Source organism: Pelodiscus sinensis, chromosome 2 (genome assembly GCF_052426305.1).
Source record: "Pelodiscus sinensis isolate ZL-2025 chromosome 2, ASM5242630v1, whole genome shotgun sequence".
In the NCBI taxonomy this organism is placed as follows: domain Eukaryota; kingdom Metazoa; phylum Chordata; order Testudines; family Trionychidae; genus Pelodiscus; species Pelodiscus sinensis.
In genome coordinates, this window is record NC_143053.1 from 133,073,742 (window position 1) to 133,095,145 (window position 21,404).

Sequence of the window (21,404 nt, forward strand, 5' to 3'; positions counted from 1 at the left end):
AGGTTTAAAATAATATATAGATAAACTAGATATATTTGATTGGACAGCGCCTCGTGAAAATTATCTTTGAGTACTTTGTTTCTGCTAGTTTCTACGTCAGAATCATTTTAGCAATTGTCTTTGAAAACTGATAGAGTACAGGGGCCCAGAAACCTGCAGAAGAAGAAACATAATATCTATCTTCAGAAGGGGAAGTAAAGAGAATCAGGGGACTTATAGTCCAGTTAGCTAACCTCCAGTTCTTGGAAAGACATTGGAACAAATTATTAAGCAATCAACTAGGGAATAACCGTCATGAGTTTGTCTAGAACAAATAAATCCAAACCAGTCTAAATTTCTTCTTTGACAAGATTACACACTTACTGGCTAGGGAGAAAGCAGGTATTAATTTCAATAAGACTTTTGATGCGATTGTGTATATGTTTAAACAGTTAACCGATGGGCCTGGGCTCATTGGTTAACCTTCACAGTTACACACAAGACCTTCCCCCTACACACTGCTGCCTCTATATCAGAGGTGGCAGCGCAGTAGAGAGCAGGCAGGAGCCAGTGCTCATGGGGAGACAGCTTTGAAGCAGGTTCCCTGCAAGCACTGGCTCCTGGGGAGCTGCCTGCTGCCCTCTGCACCGCTACCTCTGATATAGGGCAGGTGCCTATGCAGAGGCTGGTATGCGTGGGGAGTTGGGAAATTTCAGAGGTTACACATTTACCAACCCCCCCCCCCACATTTTAACATCCCTAAATCCCATACAAAGAGCTGAAAAAGCCAAGCAATAACTAACATTCTGAGTTATTAAAGATATTTTAGGAATTAAATAACTTTGTTTGGCAATTGAAGACCTGAGTGTTCTCTGTTGAGGAGCAAATTCACAAAAGCAGGATAGATGCCCCACTCACCTTTCAGAATCATGATATTGGTGAGCAGTCTTGGACTAATGGTCTCCCAGGTGAAAAGTGTGGAAAACTGTTCAAGGAAGCAAAACTTCTATACATTTTGTAAATACAGATTTGTTTTAGTGTAATGTATCACAAATTTATGCTCCAGTTGAAAAATTCAACTTTAAGGCCATAGATTCTGTTTGGCAAAATGCAAAAATTCAACATATTAGAGCAAGTTGCATATTGTGGATGTATAAAAAACAAGTTTCTAATTATTTCAAAATGTTTATATTGTGATTTGGCAGAATTAGGACTTCAAATGTAAAACATTTGGCCAATGTCACATCATACGTTATTTTTTAAATTACCTCAAAACCAGGAGCCTTGTATTGTTGGCCATCCTCCTCTTTGGCAGTCCAGAGCGAGAAGATTGACTATGTAAGAGATACTGGCAGCACTTGGAACTGTTGGCCTAAAGCAACCTTTTATGCAAGGGCTGGCTCATCAAAATTTACTCCAAAAAGTAGGACTGTGTTGTTAGACAAATGGGATGGTAATGGAAACGCTCAAAACATTTTAACTCGAATGTATGTACAGGAAACCCCCACCTTACGATGGCCCGAGTTAAGACCCTTTCTCTTCCTCCTCCCCCCCCCCCCCCGCAGTTACGACCATTTTTGTAAATGTGGAAGGGGCCAAAACCCCCAACTTACATTCTTGACCCACATTTATGATGGCGCCCAGCGTCCCTTTGTTTTGTTTTGCTCGAGCAAAAAATACCGAGTGTCCGGTATTTTTTGGGAGACCATCTTGCAACCCTACTCACGCAGGGTCCAGCAGCCCCTGTCTGCAGCAGCCTGGGCTGCCAGCAGTGAGCCTCAGCCTATCATGGGCAGAAGCTGCTTTGCGGTAGCCTCCTCCACCCTGCTGCTGCGCAGTGGGGAGCAAGCAGCACTGCAGGGAAAAGCCAGTTCCCTCCAGCCCCAGCTCCTGTTTCCCCCACCCCTTGTTGCCTCTGATACCGAGGCAATAAAGGGGTAGAGGAGAGTAGTTGAGATTCAATTCGACTACTTGCTTACATTCCTAGTTAGCAGATGCCACTCTCTAGCTGCCCAGCTTTGAAGACAGTAGTGCAGAAGTAAGAATGGCATGGTGTGGTACTGCCACCATTATTTCTGTGCTAATGCTGGTGGGGTGTTATCTTAAGACCTAGCCTCCTAACCAACAGCTGCTGTTCTCCAGCCACACAGCTCTGAAGGCAATGGAGAAGAAAGGGTAGTAAAACTGCAGCCTTCCTAAAATAACCTTGTGATCCCTGTTGCAATTCCCTTTTGTGTCAGGACTCCCAACTTGAGAATTACTGGAGTCCCTTGTAAAATCAGCATAAAATAGCACACAAAAATCCAAAACAAATACTTTGGAAACTTGCTTTCATTTTAGATTCTGTAACTATTGCTTATAACCCTTGAGAAAAGTTCTTAGGCCTCTAAGTTATTTAGTTGTAATATTTGTTAAACTTTGTAAAGTTCCTATCTGATAAATTCTAAGTAACATTTAGAAAATCAGTTCTGCGAGCTCTGATTTATGATTTTTTGTAAAGACTGAAATTATATTAGTTCTGATTTATATTTCTGTAGGAATGTAACTTTTAACTCTACCAACTTGAATAATAGGTCCTAACTGGCATCATCTAGTCTACAAAACCTGCAGAGGCTCGAAGCAGATGTGATTATGGTTCTTGGAAAATCAGGAAGTCTTAAAGCTGTATAATTTATTAATTCTTTGTTTATCTGTTTATAATTCTCCAGTTGTCACATCATGTTCTGCTTTGTCATGTCTGTAATTCTGAGTGGGGTTTGTATGTGTACATATATGTAATATGTACACGTGATTAAATCATTCCAGCACAACTCAGAAATTTTTAAATCAGTAATATGAGATCAGCTGACCTTTCTGAGAAGAACTTAATGGGTCTTTGCTTGAGCAGATGTCTAGATACAAACTGAGAGCATGAGACCATTAGTCATTTTCAGAGAACACGGTGCTACTAAATCTCCTGGCCAGATTTTGTGACCGTGATGGGTTGAAGCATCTGTTTTTACAGCTGCTGTGTGACAGCTTGTGCATTCACTTGCTGCAGTTTTAGAAATGATGCAGCAGTTTGCCAAAAGGATGAGAAGAATAAATAGTAGTTTAGAAACAATGGTTTGGTTCTTTTTTGTTAATTTTAGACATCTGGCAACATATACCAAAAAGGTAAAACTTGCATAAAGACACTGACATGAAAGGATTCATAGGATAGGACATATATAACTCTATTATATAAACCTAATGGTAATTTCAGGCTCAATCCTGCAAGTTGCTGAATGCTATTGTGTGCCCCAATCAAGTAAAGTGATTAAAATGGGCAACATGTGGCCTGTGGGCCCACATGCGATTCTGCTGGGTTCTATGTGTGACTCATAAGACATTTTGCAATGTACAGGGTTGCCAGATTCCACTACTTTCCATCTGTGTAGCTTATTTTTACTAGTATTCCTAAACTGACACACACATAAAGCAAGGGCACCAGAAGTAAGTTGCATGCTGATTGCATGCAGCCTGGATGGTGAGAGCCGTGTGCTCGCTCTACATCCAATCAGAGTACTGCTCCACTTCATTTAGCACACCCCTCAAATTCTAGGTATTCGAGCACAGTTAGCAAAACTACCCTATCCCAGAAACAAAAAACAGGATTATGTAGCACTTCAACAAGATGGTTTATTAGGTGATGAGCTTTTGTGGGCCAGACCCACTTCCCAGAAGACTGTCTTGGTTATGACAGTCTTATGGCTCATTGAGATGGAGGGCCATCCGTGCGGCCCACTCACTAGCTTAGGTTGCCTATTGCTGGATTAAAGGCATGCTTAACTTTGAGCACTTAGGTAGTTCCATTGGATTCAGATGGAACTACTTACATGCTGTAAGTTGGTTATTTAAGGTGTTGCTGAACTCTTTAAACCCTGCTCAGATTCTGATAAGGAAGGGTACTGAGAGCTGGGAGTTGGGTTCTGTGTTATAGGGGAATACTAGACCAGATACACATGGCAAGAGAGAGCAAATACTATAATGGATAGGGAGAAGAAGAGCCCCTTTCAGTCAGATGTTCCTAGAACTCCGTGTGCATCCCGGGGCCAGTAGGAAGTCTTATAGAGGCAGCAAGTGGCGGGGAAGGGGGGGAAATCGACTAGTCGACTCGACTAGTCCCTAACATCCTTAGTATAATTGTGTGGACAGAGTTGGCACCAGGATTTATTGTGGGGGTAGGTTCCTGAATGAGTATGATGGAGGTGTGTTGCATGGTTACTGGAAAGAATTTGAGGTTAGGGGGCTGTCAGGTGAGGATTGACCTTTTCCCCCCAAGGCCTATGAGTGTGAGGGATTGTTTTCCAGGATAGGTTGTAGATTGTGCATAATGTGTTGGAAGGGTTAGGGTTGTAGGTGATGACAAGTGGTGTTCTCTTCTTTTCTTCTCTTGGCCTGTCTTGGAGTAGTTCATGTCTGGGTATTCTTCTGGCTGTATCGATCTGTTTTTTTAATTCTCCGGGTGGGTATTTCAGTTTTAAGAATACTCTAGTCTATATAGATTCTGTAGGTATTTGTGTCTGTCTGTGGGATTGGAGCAAATCCAGTTGTATCTTAGGGCTTGGCTGTAAACAATAGATTGATCTGACGAAGTGGGTCTTTGCCCACGAAAGCTTATGCTCCAACACTTCAGTTAGTCTATAAGATGCCACAGGACTCCTCGCCGCTTTTGCAGATTCAGACTAACACGGCTACCCCTCTGATAATAGATTGATAAATGTGTCTTGGATGGAAGCTAGAGGCATTAAGGTAAGTGTAACTGTCAGTAGGTTTCCAATATAAGGTGATGGAAATGTGTCCGTCATGTAATTGTACTGTAGTGTCAAGGAAGTGGATCTCTCATGTGGACTGGTACAGGCTGAGTTTGATGGTGGGGTGGAAGTTGAAATCCCTGCGAAATTCTTCAAAGGTCTCTTTCCCATGATGACATCTTCATCATATGAACCCAGTGTAGTGTACGTAGAGTAAGAGTGCTATGGGACGAGAGCTGAGGAAACGTTCAAGGTCACTGTAAAGATGTTGGAATATTGAGGTGCCATGCTGCTGCCCATGGCTGTGCCATTTACTTGAAGATATAAATTGTCTCCAAATTAGAAACAGTTTTGGGTGAAGACAAAGTTGCAGAGTTCTATAACTAGGAGTGCAGTGAAGTCATCAGGGATGGTATTCCTCACAGCCTGTAATCCATCTTTGTGTGGAATGCTGGTATAAGGAGCTTCTATATCCATGGTGGCCAGGATGATGTTTTCAGGAAGATTATTAATGTTTGTCATTTTCTCAGGAAGTCGGTGGTGTCTCGAAGATAGCGTGGTGTGCTTGCAGCATAGGGTCTGAGGAGAGAATCAGTTTAGCCAGATAATCATGTTGTAAGTGTGCCAATGCTTGAGAGGATGGGTCATCCAGGATTTGCAGGTTTGTGTATCTTGGGTAGTGGATAGAAAACTCCTGGCCGGGGATTGGTGGGTTATTTGTATAGTTTTGTTCCTGAGTAGTATTAGGGATATTAAATTTCAATTAGTCAACAGTTGGCCTGGTGCTCCCTATGGTGTTTTAAAGCGGCAGCACCCTGTGGAGCCCTATATCAGCTGGGGACTCCCCTGCTGATCCCGGGCTTCATGCAGTGCTGCTGTTTTGAAATGCTGCAGGGAGCCCAGCATCAGGCTCCACATGGCATTTCAAAGCAGAAGTGCCACACGGAGCCCAGGGTCACTGGGCGAATCCCCAGCTGATCCAGGCCTTCATGCCGCGCTGCCACTTTGAAGTGCTGTATGCAGCCTGGGGGCACCTTAGCTGGCCCCGGGCTATACGCAGTGTTTCAAAGAGGCGGTACCGTGTGAAGCCTGGTGTCTGGCCCCAGACTGTACGCGGTGCTGCCACTTTGAAGCACCCTCTCTTCTTCCCCCCTTCTTGCAGCCTCTTTTCTGATAGAGGCAGCGGGGGCGGGGGGAGGTCTAAGCGACTAGTCCACTAGCCTGCTGATGATTCAATAAGTTTTTGCTTATCGGATAATCAACTAGTTCACATCCCTAAGTAGTATCAGGGAGCTCCATGGGCAGTTGTTTTAGTACATAATTCAAATAATCGAATTTATTTTATTGGGATATACTTTGAGGTACAAAGACTGTTGGTGAAGAAAGTTCAATACAAAAGACTCATAAAGGATACATAACTTTGGAAGTGCGTTTAAGGAGGAAGTTTCAGGAAGAGAAAGTGGAAGACTGTTCCAAAAATTCAGGCACCTGAGCAGGGCTGTCCCGAATGGGTGCAGGGCCTGGGGCAACCTCCTCTCCAGTACCACAGGTGCAGGGTCTGAGGCAACCCTCACTGCCACAGACCCTGCCCCACTCCACCCCTTATCCCTTTCCCAGGCTCTACTCCTGCTCTGCCCCACTGTGCACTCTCCCTCGAGCAATGCAGCCTGTAGTGTTATGAGGCCCTGGCGTGATGGTAGCAGTGGTCAGGGCCGAACGAAGGGGTGGGTGAGCCAGGCAGCTGCCCAGGGCGCCAACCTATGGGGGGGCGCTTGATGGCAGCTGTAAGGGGTGCACAGTGTCCCTTACAGCTGCCATCAGACGCCGCGCGCCCGGCTCTCGCAGAGCCAGGCTCCCGTCCACGCTACTGCTTCTCTATCAGATGGGTGTGGAGCAGGTGTCTCCACAGAAGCCGGTGCTTGCAGGGAGCCAGCTTGTAAGCTGGCTTCCCCCAGACCACTGGTGCCTCCTGCCTGCCGCCCACGCTGCTGTCTCTTTGAGATAAAGCAGAGATGGAGAAAAAACAGTTACTTACCTTTCATAACTTTGAGATGTGTTGTTCATGCCCATTCCACATAGGTGTGCAAATGCCATGTACACAGATTGTGGGAGAGTTTTCCCTTAGTGATACCCATCAGGCCAGCAGGGGAGTCCCCTGGAATGGTGCCGCTATAGCGACACATATATGCCCTTCCTGGCTCTCCACCCCCTCAGTTCCTTCTTACCGGAATCCTCCAATGCAGGGGAGGCGGGTGGGATGTGGAATGGACATAAGCAACACATCTCAAAGAAAGGTATGAAAGGTAAGTAACTGTTTTTTCTTCTTCGAGTGGTTGCTCATGTCCATTCCACATAGGTGAGTCCAAATCCAAACTCAAGGAGGCAGGCTTAAAGCCTACAGAGAGATGGACTGCAAAATTGCATGCTCACCATCGTGTCCTCCCTGTCATCCTGTGATATGGCTGTGTAGTGGCTCGCAAAATTATTCACAGATGACCAGGTGACTGCCCTGCAGATTTCTACAATGGGCACCTGGGCAATGAAGGTAGCAGAAAAATCATGGGCCCTGGTTGAATGGGCCCTGATGAGCAGAGCTGGCATATGTGCCAGCTCATAGCACACCCTGATACAGGAAGTGATCCAAGACGAAATAAGCTGGGCTGACACCGGCAAGCCCTACATCCTGTCAGCTATTGACACAAATAATTGGGGGGGGACTTACAAAAAGATTTTGTCCTATCCAAATAAAAAGCTACAGCTTACCTAACATCTAAGGTGTGTAGAGCCTGCCCGTTCCCAGAACCATAAGGATTCAGATTGAAAAAAACTTTGAAAATGACCATGTACGGAGGGTTAATCAGGATATATTTCTAAGACAAGTTTACACTTCTCCCCCTCGGGCAAAAATGCAGGATGGGGGCAAAGTCTAACTTTGTCCTTGACTGTATATGAAGGGTGCACTGTTAATGCCCACACTTCCAAGACCTGCCCGGAGGAGGTGATGACCAAGAGGAAAGACACCTTCCAGGAGAGATGCAAAGAGAGCACGTTGCCAGCGGCTCAAAGAGAGGGGTCATGAGCCTAGTGAGCACTAGGTTAAGGTCCCAGGGGGGCAGGGGCTTACGTATCTAAGGGTCTACCCTGTCCAGCTCCTTAAGGAAGTGATTCCCCTTGTCCCCCAGCCAAAGGACAAAGCGCCTCCACCTTGCCAGGTAAGAGGCCCTTGTAGGTGGTTTATGACTCTCCAAAAGGACCACCGAAACTCATTCCGCACTGCTTCTCCATGGTGGCCAGCCACAGAGATACCAAATTATGAGGTGCAGCGACAGGAGATTTTGGGTTGCAAAGCCTGCTGAAATCCTGAGAGATCTGGTCTGGTTACAGGGGATAAGGCCAGGAGCCACTGCACTCAGAGATTGAACAGGGCCAGGAACCAATGCTGGTGGGGCATTGGCATAGTACCAATGTTGGTATGGAGGCATGGAAATCCCTGACCCAGAGGATAATCTTTTGAATCACAGGGAATGGAGAGTAGGCATACAGCAGGCCCAAGGCCAGGGAACCAAGAGAGCATCCCCAGAGACCCCAGACTGTGGTTGAAGAGGGAGCAAATGCAGGAGCACTTCCTGTCGCCTTGATTTGCAAACAGATCCAAGAGGGAAAACCCGCATGTGCGGAAGATGGACAGAGCCATATCCATCTTGAGGGACCACTTGTGCCCCTCGAAGGACCTGCTGAGGTGATCCGCCAATGCATTCTGGCCATGGGGAGGTAAGAGGCCACAAGGTGCATGTTGTAAGTAACAAAGAACTCCCACAGGAGGAGGACTTCCTGGCACAGGGGATAAGAGCAAGCACCATTCTGTCTGCTTCTATAAAACATTGCTGCCGTGTTGTCCGTCAAGATCGAAACACTCTTGTTTCAAAGCTGTGGCAGGAAAACAGTCCACATGAGGTGAATAGTCCTCAACTCCATAATGTTGATATGGAGGGAGAGATCTTTGGATGACGACATAGCTTGAGTTTGTAGTTCCCCAAGGTGGGCTCTTTAGCCTGTGTCAGAAGTGTCGGTCACCACTGGATGGACAGGGAAGGGCTGTGGAATGGCTTCCTTTTACAGACCACCTCCTCGCACAGCCACCAGTCAAGGGACCTCAACATGTCAACGGGCACTGTCACCATGGTATCAAATGGCTGACATGCTGGGTTGTGGACCTGCGCCAGCCAGAGGTGGCGCCGTCACATCCTGAGCCTGGCAAGTAGCATCACAAGGGTGTATGCCACCATGAATCATAGCATCCTCATGAAACACAGGGCTGAGGTGATGGAAAAATGACTGGAGCCACAGAACGGCCTCCTTTATCACCAGGAAGCGAGCCACGGGTGAGGAGACTCTAGTCCGTATCAGGTCCAGACAGGCCTCTACGAATTCTATCCTTTGGATGGGGGTCAGAGTGGATTTGACCTCATTTAAGATGAGGCCCACTCTGAGAGAGGTCTCCCTGACAAGGTTTATATATTTCAAAACCTGGGCAGGGAAGGAAGCCTTTATGAGCCAGTCATCCATGTATGGGTAAACCTGGACCCACCTTTTCCACAGGAACGTGACAACTGCCATATGTTTTGTGAATACCATAGGAAGGCCAAAGGGGAGGGCCATAAATTGATGATGATCCTGACCCACTATGAATCATAGGAAGCACCTGTGAGGAGGTGCAATCAAAATACAGAAATAAGCATCTTTGATATTGAAGGCAGCATACTAGTCCCCTGGGGCTAGGGATGGAATGATCAAGGCCAACATTGACTTGACTATAAAGGCATTGAGGCCCCTCAAGTCCAGGATGAAAACTGCTCTTGACCTTCTGGATCAAGAAATAACGGGAGTAGAACCCCCTGCCTCTGAGGCCTGATGGAACCTCTTCCACAGCCCCAGATCAAAGAGCTGTTGCACCTCTAACCTTAGCAGATATTTGTGAGAAGGGTCCCTGAAGAGGGACAAAGTGGGCGGGCAGGGGATTGGAGTGGAATGGGATGAAGTATCCACTTTGCACTGTGCCCAGGACATAGCAGTCTGCCGTGAAAGGGGATAAATTGTTGGCAAAGGGTCACTGACCTGTGGCTGGTATGCTGTCCCTGCTTGAACTTTCAAAGACTCAGCCTGGGGTGCTGGGGCTTGTTTGTGGGGCCTGCCCCTCTATCAGATGAGGAGCAGGACAGACACCTGCCATTTCTGTTATTGTTGCAGCCCCTGCACCTTGAGAAGTCTGGCCTGATTCCCTGCTGGAATAGATAGGAGGGGGCTCTCGAGAGAAAGCATCTCTACAGGGCTGGGGTATGGATGCTGTGCGATTTAATGGTTGCCCTAGTGCCTTTCAGCCTGTGAAAGCTAGTGTCTCTGTGCTTGGAAAACAGGCCTGCCCTCTTGAATGGCAGATCCTGAATAGTGTTCTGGATCTCTGATGGGATTCCAGACATTTGAAGCCAGGTTCCCCTCTGTAAGACAAGATTGGCCACCATAATACAGGACGCTGCATCTGCAGCATCCGAGGCAATGTGGACTGCTGCTCGGGACATGACCCTTGCTTTTGTACTCCTGCCTGGAGTCCTGGGGCAACAGCTCCCTAAATTCGTCCATCACTGCCCACGAATTGAAAGCATATCAGCTCAGGAGCACCTTTTGGTTGGCAATACTGAGTAGAAGAGCCACAGAAGTATAGGTATTATGACCCAAGAGGTCTGACTGCTTGGCCTTCCTATTCTTGGGGATAGGCCCGGGTTGACCCTGGCAATTTGTCAGCCGACGGTCAGGGCAGTGTGTGTGTGTGTGTGTGTGTGTTTCCGATACAAGGTTTAACGTCCGTGTCTTTACTGCTAGGACCGGGGTCCCATCGCAGAGGGTGGCCAGCAGGCCAACAGACGCCCCGTTATATAGGAAGAGCTTATTACACCTTAGATTTTAGCTGCTAGAACACAGGGGTTCCTTCGCAGCGGGCAGGCTAGGAAAGGCTCTTGTCACCTGGGAGTGACACAGATCCAAACGCCCAAGCTTTCCCTATGTCTGTCCCTTTATGACCGGCTGAAGTTCTTTTAAATTGTGCTTGGTTCTGTTATAGCAACTGGAGGAGTTCAGGTTAAAGCTTAAACAGTTACAGGTTTATTAAAAGACTTATAAAAGCATATGGTTACAATGGCTATTGCTCTATTTCTTAAATGCTAGCAAATATATATGTCTTAAAAATGATCACAGGAAAAAGGTAAAGATAGAACATAGAAATAATGGCACCAAATGACAGCTTAATCTTTAAAGAGCTCTAACACTATGTATATATATACTTAAGCAAAGGACCACATCCAGGTACAATTTTTACCCCTTTCTGTGCCTCTCGACTCCAGCGTGTCAGGCCAGGGCCAGTCTCTCAATTCCTAGGAAAGACAAATACGGGGTGGGCGTCCCCTCTGGAACCTCGGGAGATCAAACACCTAACCCGACCAGCAGACAGATGGTAGATTGACACTCAGAGAAAATGTGCTGCTGGACCCGTCTATATACCCCTGGGGGCCTGTATCCTCTTTCTTATCTAAGAGGCCAAATTCTACTGGTCCATTTTGTGGCGCCAGTTCTTACAAGCAAGTTTCAAATTAATTTACACTTGCAAGAGAGATAACTAAATTGTGAGTACTAGACATTTTTTTACTGGGCGAGAGATTCCTCCCCCCGTGGATGGATGTGTGTTCGTATCAATATGGGTTTGAGTCAAGGGCACTCCTTGGCAGCCTCTTGGTCAGCAATTGGCATATCTCTGTTTACAGCCATTCATGGTCACAGCAGCCTGGGCCTTCTGCTCTGTGTGCCCTGTATGCTCCAGGCAAGCAAAAATGGATGTTACAAGGGGGGTTCCTGTCTGGCTACACAGTTGCACTTGTTAGTAGTCTGCACCACAGTCAAGCCTGGTCATGGCTGTGAAAACAGGTGTTTATGCCCTGCCTGTGGGGAAAAAGTACCACCGGTCAGCCTTCTTATCCATGGGCAGCATGGAGAAAGGTGTCTGCCGGAGGGCTTTTGTAATTTTGCCCATCATCTTGTTCAAGGGTAGGACCACACAAAACCAGGCCTCAAAGTTGAGAATGTCCACCATCAGGTTGAAATCCTATAGCACCTGCTCAAGCTGCATGCTAGACTGTGCCAGACTCTTGAGAAGGTCCTGGTGAGCTTGAGAATCCATTGTTGCCATTGATGGAGAAGTCAACCCCAGGGCCTCATCCAGGGAGGATGACGAATACTCACGTACCATCAAGTCCTCATGCCCTGAGGTCACTCTGAAGCCTAGGATGGAGTGCAGTGGCTTAGAGGGCCCTGATCTCTAGCCCTTTCCAGCGAGGGCCTAGTGGAATTCCTCCAGTTTGACGTCCCCATGTCCAGTGCCAGTGATCGGGGCAGTGGCATGACCAAGGGCAGGTCCCGAACACAAGGAGCCCGCAGTGGATGGGGCATTCCTCTACACTTGTTGAGAGACCCACGGGGTCCATAAAGGTCACTGGTCCGGATGTTGCCTTTGAGGTGGCCAGGTCTGCTGCTCCAATTGGCCCAAGGCACTGTGGCGGTGTGAGAAGTGCTGTAAGCAGGAACAATGCCAGGACCTGGAACTGTTGCCGGGATCTGGAGCAGTGCAGAAACCACCAGTGGCACCAGGAGTGTGAGGCCGAAGCCCAGGATCGCACCAACTCCTCATCAGAGAGCATGGCGGTGCCAAGAATGGGGCCGCTGAGCTGTTCTGCGAGGAACAATGGACCATTGCCGCCAGATTGCCTGGGTGCTAGATAGGTGGCATGTCATCAAGTGCTCTGGTGCTGCAAGTTACACCACCAGATTAGGGGTCCTGGAAATTGTGCTCTTCCTTGAGTCCCAGGAGTGCCTCACTGCCAGTGCCATGGCCACTGTCAGTGCTGTTACTGGCCTCAATGTGTGCACTGGCGAATGCAACACCATATGTGCTGCTGGCCTGAGGCTTTTGTTGAAGATGCAGCTGTTGCCAGTCTTAATGATCATCTGCCCGGGTCCTGTGCCGACGTCTCATTGCGGGCATGGGACCGATCATGGTGCACCAAGGGCAGTGAAGGCAAGCTTGAAGTCAATTGTATCAGCTCTCATGCCATCTCAAAAGTGTCCTGAATGGAGAGCTGATCAGTGAACACCAGCTCCTCCTCTGGGCTATGCTCCTGGGCTGTGCTCAGTTGGCCACTCGTGGGCCCAGGAGCAGCAGGCTTTGTGGCCAGCACCACTGCAACAGGGTGCCCTGACTGGGGGGTGCACCACGGACGCGTGCCAAGGTGGTGATCTGCCTTTTTCCATCCTCTTCTTACGGGGCACAAGTATTTGAGAACAGTTCCAGGTAGAAGGGCATCTCATTAAGGCCATAGAGGAACCCAGTGCCTCATGCTACAGTGTGCTACGGGACTCCAGTGCCATGGCCAGTTGGAACGCTGACTCCATCAGGAGTATTTTCAGGCACGAGTCTCTCTCTTGCTGGGTCTGTGACTTAAAACTACAGCAAATCTTTCAGCTTGCCGGGATGTGAGCTTCATCCAGACACTTCAGGCAAAAATCACATAGGCTTAGCAGAGCCTGCAAAGGGCTTATAGCTGTGAAGCCCTGGCATGCACCAGGGGCAGGACGGTGCACAACATGAACACTAACTATACAGATAAAGCAATGACTTAATAACACACTGACAGGGAAAGCAACTTGGAGAACAATGAAACTCAGCTAGGTGCTAACTAACTGCAAATACCACTGGGAGCCCGCTTGCAAACAAGTGAGAGCAGAGCTCCAACAACCGTCAGGAGCAATAACAAGGAACTGAGGGGTGGAGAGCCAGCAGGGGGTATATATGTGCTACTATAGTGGTGTCACTCCAGGGGATACCCCTGCTGACCCAATGGGCACTATTAAGGGAAAACTCTCTAACAATCTGTATATGGCATGCACATATCTATGTGGAATGGACATGAGCAAGCACTCAAAGAACTTTTTTTGGGTCAGAGGCCACTGACCCACAGAAAAATCAGGGACTGCACAAAAGTGAGACTCAAAACAACAACAAAAAACAACATCACTGATGTGGTCCCCAGCTAAGAGTGTTAAGTATTGTTATAACCAGAGCTCGACAAACAGCTGTTTCTACTCGCCCATGGCGAGTAAATTTCTGTTGGTTGCTCCGTTTGCCCCTGTTTGCATGCGCAGTGCAGGGCTGGCGAGTAGATCTCGCTGTGGTTTGTCAAGCTCTGGTTATAACCAAGAGTACAAGTAGTTCATTATTCCAAAAAAAAAAAAAAAAAAAAAAAAGATTTGATTTTGGAAAACACAGCCAAACATTGGAAATATTCAGAAGTCAAGTAACCTGCATGTGTTTGACAATTGTACCTGTATCTAGTGTTTTCCAAAATGTTTTGCTCGGGCTTTTCATCATCATGTCCAACTGTTATTAATTGCTTGTCTTCCAATATCACCCAAAAGACTCTAGCAAGATTGAGGTTTCATTGTGCACAATACTAATATAAAATAGGAGACAATAATACCTCCTCTCTGAGTTTAAATCTAAATAGACAAGGCAGACAAAGGATGGGGGGAGGCGGGAGAAGAATGTAACTGGGTAAATAGAGTGGTGGTTTGCAAACATGCTAAGAAAGAACGTCCAGAGTTAAAACCTGTAGAAAATAGTTTGATGATATGATTGGTGCTTGCCACCTTGTAATCTTTAAATTGAGTGGTTTGTACACAAGAAAATACTGTGATTATATATTTAATATTTAACAATATAACAATATTTAAATATTCTTGACTTGTACCTCACTTGGCAAGGAGACTTAATGAGATTGTTTTGTAATTCATTAACTAGAAAATAAGCACTGTAGATTTCTATGGAGTAGCAGTAGGACAAATCAAAGACATCAGTTTTCAAAATGTTCAGGTTCTGTTTAGCTTTTTTCAGATATAATATGAAATATTCATAATGTGAGCAAAATATTCCATTCAGGGTAATACTTTCTCTGTTTTTTTGTAATTAAAATTTTTCTTTTTCTATATTCAGCTGGGAGGTCATTAATTCCAAACCTGACTACAGGCCCAGAATAAACCAATGTATTGCAGATGCATTGGTGAATTTATTTGTATTTCTTCAAGAAATGTCACATTTCAAAGAGAAAAACCCTGGCAAGGTAAGTTCAAAAAAGTAAAATCAATATTTGTATCCTGTTTTATCAGGAAGTGTTATATCTCAGCAAACTGGATCCATGTAGAAGAAATGTCGCCAAAGAGAAAAGTTTATGGCAGCAGAGTTCCCTCCCTCCCCCACATAGCTGCTGGACTCTCAGCCAGCCACTGTGTAACACCAGAATTGGTGCAGTGGTCAGATCAAAGGTCCATCTAGCCAAGTATCCTATCTTCTATTAGTGACCCATCTGTAAAAATTATTGCCAGTCTTCTTTGTCTTGGCCTTCCAGCCAGGTCACACAGTCAGAATGAACAAGTGTCCAACAGAACAGTCTGTCCACCCTCGTGCTTTTGGCCCTTTAAGTTCATCCCTTTGCTCAAGCTTCCAAGAAGGACTTGTCCCCTTCTTGGGGCTTAAGTTAGTCTTCTTTCCCCCACTCTTCTCATTTTCAGAGTTTATGCCGTTTTATTGGTGAGGGAACTTGAACTCACCACATTACTAGAGACCCTTTAAACAGCTACCACATACTATTCAGTTAAATGTATTGCTGTTACTTCTCATCTGGCCCCTTTATCTTTATCAATATTTCAGGGCCAAAATTTTCAAGTTCAGTTTTCCCTGCTAATTCAGCGATGCAAGTGGGGCCTGAATTGTACCCTGGCTAGTCCTCAGACTCCCTTGGCCACAAACGAAAACTTTCCCACCCAGCGACTGCCCTACTAAGGCTCTGCACAAAATATTATCTGAGCCTGCTGGGCTTAGGTTGTTACTATACCTTCTAGTCAGTGGAGGACCAGATCTTTCTAGTTTTCAAAATGGCTGCTTCCAAGAGGCCTCTTTAAGTAGGCCTGGAAGGCCCATCTTCATTTGTCTTTTCCTTGCATGTTGCTCCTTCCTCGGGCAAGGTGCAGCAAAGCAGTGGGGCCTCCAGCAGAAGGCCAAAAGGTCCTGGTACATTGTCACATCTGTCATTAAATATTGCTGGGGTAATTTTGCTCAACTGTTCACATGCAGAATTTGCATCCCACAGAACTTTTTCCTCAAAAAATACATTCTGCCTAAGAAGTGCTACTGTTTCTTATTTCACCCACCAGAGGCTGCTGTGGTACCAGAACAGTCAGCAGCATGAACACAACCATTTGTTCTGGCACCACAGTGGTCTCCAGTGGGCAAAAGGCAAACATGCAGTACCTTTTGAGTATATTTAGTATATTTTAGTTTTTGAGGGCTCAATTTAGCCAAAACTGATTTTAAAGGTACATTCAATTTTTCCTCCTCCCCTTTCTCTGACAATGGCACTATATTGTTGTTAAGAGCATAAGAGATTAAATATGATCTGATATTGGGTGCTTCTCCTTCTTAATTAAATGAGGAGATAAAATTAATTAACAGGCTTGTAAATTCTCAATTTTCTAAAAATAAGTGCTTTAGTTTGGGGGAGGATACATTCCAATTTGTAAAATTCAGTTAACCTATGGAGCAGTAACTGGGCTATCAGAGCCGGGCATAATACAGCCAGTGCGCTGGATCCAACCAGCCCAGCCTCTGGATCTAACCTGCCCTGCCCACCTCAGTTCACTCAGAAAAGAGGCTGTGGGCCCCTGTTTGTCTTTGAACAGCTACAAGCCTAGGGTAGGAGGGATAGCTCAGTGGTTTGAGCACTGGCCTGCTAAACCTAGGGTTGTGAGTTCAATTCTTGCAGAGGCCATTTAGGGATTTGGAGCAAAAATTGTCAGGGATGGTACTTGGTCCTGCTGTGAAAGGCAGGGGACTGGACTTGATGACCCTTCAAGGTCCCTTCCAGTTTCTAGGAGATAGGCAATCTCCATTTATTTATTTATTAGGGAGAAGAGCCTACGCACTCTGCCTCTGCTCCCAGCACAATCCTGTTGACTGGCTTCTGGCCAATGGGAGCTGCCTGTTTCTAGAATAGGCAACACACAAAGCAGTCCTTTCCATTACTCCGTTAGGCTCATCACTGTTCACGTGGCCCGGTCGGCAGGGGCAGGGGCAGGGCAGACAGGGAGCCTGCCTGAGAAATCTGCTGGTCTACTGCCCAGGAGAAACCCAGGTAGATCTCCTGGTCAAAGTCTGCCTTTGGCATCCCTCCCTCCCTCCAAGCCTCTGCCCCAGGTCACAACAGTTCCCTTTACCCAAACTCCCTACCAGATCCCATGGCCCCTCCTGTACCTCATTACTTTACCCAACCTCCATCTCAAACCCCACTCCTTCTCCATTGATACCATGGAAGAGTGCAGCCCTTGACCACTTTCTAAACTCTTCAAAAATCTCATAAAAAATGATTGACCACACCTACACTATATAGTGTTGACAAGTGCCCAGGTTTAGCGCTGTATAAGATGTAACTATATCTAGTTTTAGCTAGACCTTGTCAGTGCCTTCCTTTCATGATCATCAAAATCAGCCCCAAGTCTTAAAAAAATCCAACCAAATTGTAGTTTTCAAATTGCTTTTGAATATGGTGATCTAAACCAGGCTCGCACAACATACGGCCTGCGGGCTGCATGCAGCCCGAAGGGGCTCACTGTGTGGCCTGTGACGACTTTCGGAAATAACTTTCACTCTCCTCTGCCTCCCTCCTCTCTTCCACTCTCCTCTACTCCCCTTTTGAATGTGGCACTCTCTTGTGCCTCTCCCCCTGACATCAGGGACGTACGCATGCTCTGGCCCCACCCTACGCCTGTGTGCGGCCCTGCCCCCACTTCCAGCTCCCATCCCAGGACTCGGCCCCCCTGCATGCCTCTCGGCTGAGCAGCTGCTTACGCAGCGCAGACCGCTGTCAGAACGCCGTGCTCCCCGTGCAGCACGGGGGTCAGCATTGTTGGAGTGTGGGGCGGGTCGCCCTCACCGCCACGGGGTGGCCCTGCCCCATCACAGCTCGCCAACTGATAAAATCTACGCCCCATCGATATTATAACGTGTATCAGTTATTTCTTTTCTTTGTGTGTGACTGTGAGTCTTTCCCTTGTGTGTGAATTTATTCAACAAAATCTTGACACGCATGGTGGGTTTTCTTGTTTTTCTTTTTTGGCTTGACAAAAATTTTTAGCCTGCGTTTTCGGTATTTTTTGGGAGAGGATATGGCAGCATTACTTGCGGCCCGCAGCTGTTTTCTTTGGAGTAATTTGGCCCTCGCCGCTTTCCGAGGTGTGCAGGCCTGATCTAAACCATTGTATTCACTGTATCCAGCTTTTATCAATGGTGATGACCAGAAGGTAATTAACGGAAGGAACGAAGGAGGAAGGAAGAAACCTTATTTTTATACCACCTGAGACATAGCCTAATCTCTGAAAAATATTTTATTTAACGTTTACTTTAATACTTGTATTGAAATTATAATTGAAAAAATCTCCAATTTTGTCCTTTTAGACTAGATTATTAGCCTGCTTGGGAACTGTTTGTATAATAAAGTATAAATATTAAATGTCATAGTAATAGACATTTTAACTGTCATCTCTGATCTCTTCTGTTTTCAGTTCTGCCTTTTGATCTGCAGTTTGTGTACTTTTTTCACTATCGTGGGTAGTTACATTCCAGGAGTTGTACTTTCCTACTTTCTATGTAAGTATAGTCTTTTTCTTTTTTAGCCATGTCATATGCATGTTGTATGTTCATTATGCAGTGTAACATGCAGTCTGTTTTAAAAAATAGCTCTGTATATGGATCTTGACCAATGATGGTTTTGTATGACAATCAGGTTAAGTTTGTTAGTTAAAGTTCTGGTGAAACATTTGCACAACACTATAGTCTCTTTCAGATAGTGATGTAGACAGGCACATGTTTATGCCAAAATAAAACATGATTATGAATAAAAATAAATGCTACCATAACACATTTTCTGTTAGAACTTCTGCAAACACTTAGTCATTTGGTGTAAGTATCATAAAATCATAGACCACTAGAATTGGAAGGGACCTTGAGAGGTGATCAAGTCCAGTCCTCTTCCCTCATGGCAGGACTAAGCATCATCTAGATCATCCTTGACAGATGTTTATCTATCCTGTCCTTAAATATCTCCAATGATGGAGATTCCACAACCTCCCTAGGCAATTTATTCCAGTTTTTAACTACTCTGATATTTAGGAAGCTTTTCCTAACGTCCAACCTAAACCTCCTTTACTGCAATTGAAGCCCAGTGTTTCTTGTCCTATCATCAGAGCTCAAGGGGAACATTTTTTCTTCCTCCTTCTTGTAACACACTTTTAGGTACTTTAAAGTGGCTATCACGTCCCCTCTTGGTCTTCTCTTTTCCAAACTAAATAAATGCAGGTTTTCTTCAAGTGCATGCTCATGACCATTGTATGTAGATGTGTGTGCACTGCATGCACAGATTATTGGAGACTTTCAGTAGCAGTACCCGATGGGCCAGCAGGGGAGCCTCCTGGAGTGGCGCCACTAGAGCGGCACATATTTACTCCTGCTAGCCCTCCACCCCTCAGTTCCTTTTTCCCACCTGTGACAATTGTTGGAGCTCTTATCTTGGTTGCTTGCTAGTGTGGTCCCAGTGGTATTCACAGTTTAGCACTTAGTTGAGTCCATGGTTCTCCAAATTGCTTTCCCTGTTAGTCTGTTATTAAGTTGTTGTTATATATTTATAGATCGTAGATGTCTTCATAGATAGTGTTAGTGTTGGGTCAAGGTTCACCCAGTGCGCTCCATTCCGCATCTGGGGCATGCCAAGGCCTCACAGCTTTAGGCCCAGTGTGGACTGTGCTAAGCCTATGCCCTGTGGGGACATGCACAACTTCTGCCTGAAGTGTCTGAATGAAGCTCACATCCTGGCAAACTGCAATATTTGCTGTAGTTTTAAGCCTCAGATTCAGCGAGAGAGAGACTTGCACCTGAAAATACTCCTGATAGTGTCAGCGCTCCAATCAGTACCGGCCATGGCACCCGACTCCCACTGCACACCAGCGTTGGTGTGGAGGCGCTGAGTTCCTCTGGGGCCTTGACGGGATCAAGACGCGCTTCTACCTAGCTCCGTTCTCAATCACCATTCTGCCCTGGAAGAAGGAGAGAGGGGCAGATGGCCACCTTGTCATGTGCCCGTGGTGTGCCCCCAGTCAGGACACCCTGATGCACTGGCATTAGCATCAAGGCCTGCTGCTCCTGGGCCCATACGCGGCCAGTTGAGCCCGGCCAAGGAGTGTAGCCCTGAGGACGAGCTGGTGCTCGTTAATCAGCCCTCCACGCTGGACGCTTTTGAAGCAACACAAGATCTAATGGAATTGACTTTGAGCACACCTTCACAGTCCTTGGCGCATCATGATCAGTCCCATGCACATACTGAGATGTCAGCACCAGACCTAGGCAGATGATCATTGAAATAATAACCTGCTCCTTCTTTGCCAAAGACCTCAGGCCGGGCAGCAACACATAGACGCCTGTACCAGCACTGGCTGTGTCACTGGCTCTCCTTGAAAGTCAAGGGAGCGCTCATCTTCCAGCATCCCTATCCCAGCAGCACAACCTGCGACACAGGAGCACCTGATGCCACTGCAGCCTGTCCAGCACTGGCACAAGCCGGCGCCAATGGTCCATCACTCCTCCCAGCACTGTTCATTGGGCCCATCTTCAGCACTGCCATGGTTGGAGTCCGAGTACTCTTCGGACTATGATGTGGAGTTGGTGTAGTCCCAGTCCTTGGCCTCACACTGCTGCACTGCCCCCAGTTTTGGTGCCACTCCAGCTCCCGGCACTGTTCCAGCTCCCAGCACTGCTTGTGCCACTGAAGCACCTTGGGCCAATCAGTGAAGTAGACATAACCGCCTCAGCGGCAACTCTTGGACCAGTGGCCTTTCTGGAGCCTATGGGCCTACCATCAGGTGCAGGAGAATGCCCCATCCATTGTGGGCTCCTGGCGCTATGGGCCTCAGGTGCTGCCATCACCCACGCTGCTGCCCTGATGATTGGCACCAGGCAAGGCGATGTCAACCTCAAAGGATTCCCCTTGTTGATCAGGGCCCTCCGAGCTACCTGTCTCCATTCCAGGCCTCTGAGCAACCTCAGGAGTATGAGGACTCGATGGTACACGAGTACTCCTCATCCTCCCTGGATGTGAGGTTGGCTTCTCCATCGATGCCAATGATGGATTCTTGGGCTCATCGGTGCCCGCATAGATGCAATCGCCGCAAGAGCATACTTACCCATCCAGATGTTCCAGGCCATCCAAGACCTCATAGAAGTTGTTTGAGACAATCCGTCCGTCCATCCAGATACTCACTTGTTTAAAACCCATGGGTCACATGGTTGCTACAACTTACGTGGTCTGCTATGCCAGACTACACTTTCACAGCCTTCAGTATTGGCTAGCGTCCGTATACAACCGCACAAAGCACGACCTCTACAGATCAGTGACCCCTCTGCCGTCTGTTATCCAAGCTCTCCATTGGTGGACAAACTACATGAATCTTCTT

General features: G+C 46.8%; 1 protein-coding gene across 3 annotated transcripts in view; it reads left to right on the forward strand.

The window, feature by feature from the left end:
• Positions 1–21,404, forward strand: part of RETREG1 (reticulophagy regulator 1) — a 138,697-nt gene that overhangs the window by 85,438 nt on the left and 31,855 nt on the right. For all 3 annotated transcript variants that reach the window (XM_075921450.2, XM_014579878.4, XM_006135807.5), the window contains 2 exons: positions 14,845–14,971; positions 18,465–18,549. In XM_075921450.2, the coding sequence (XP_075777565.2) occupies positions 14,845–14,971; positions 18,465–18,549 (212 nt within the window). The remainder of the gene's footprint in view (positions 1–14,844; positions 14,972–18,464; positions 18,550–21,404) is intronic.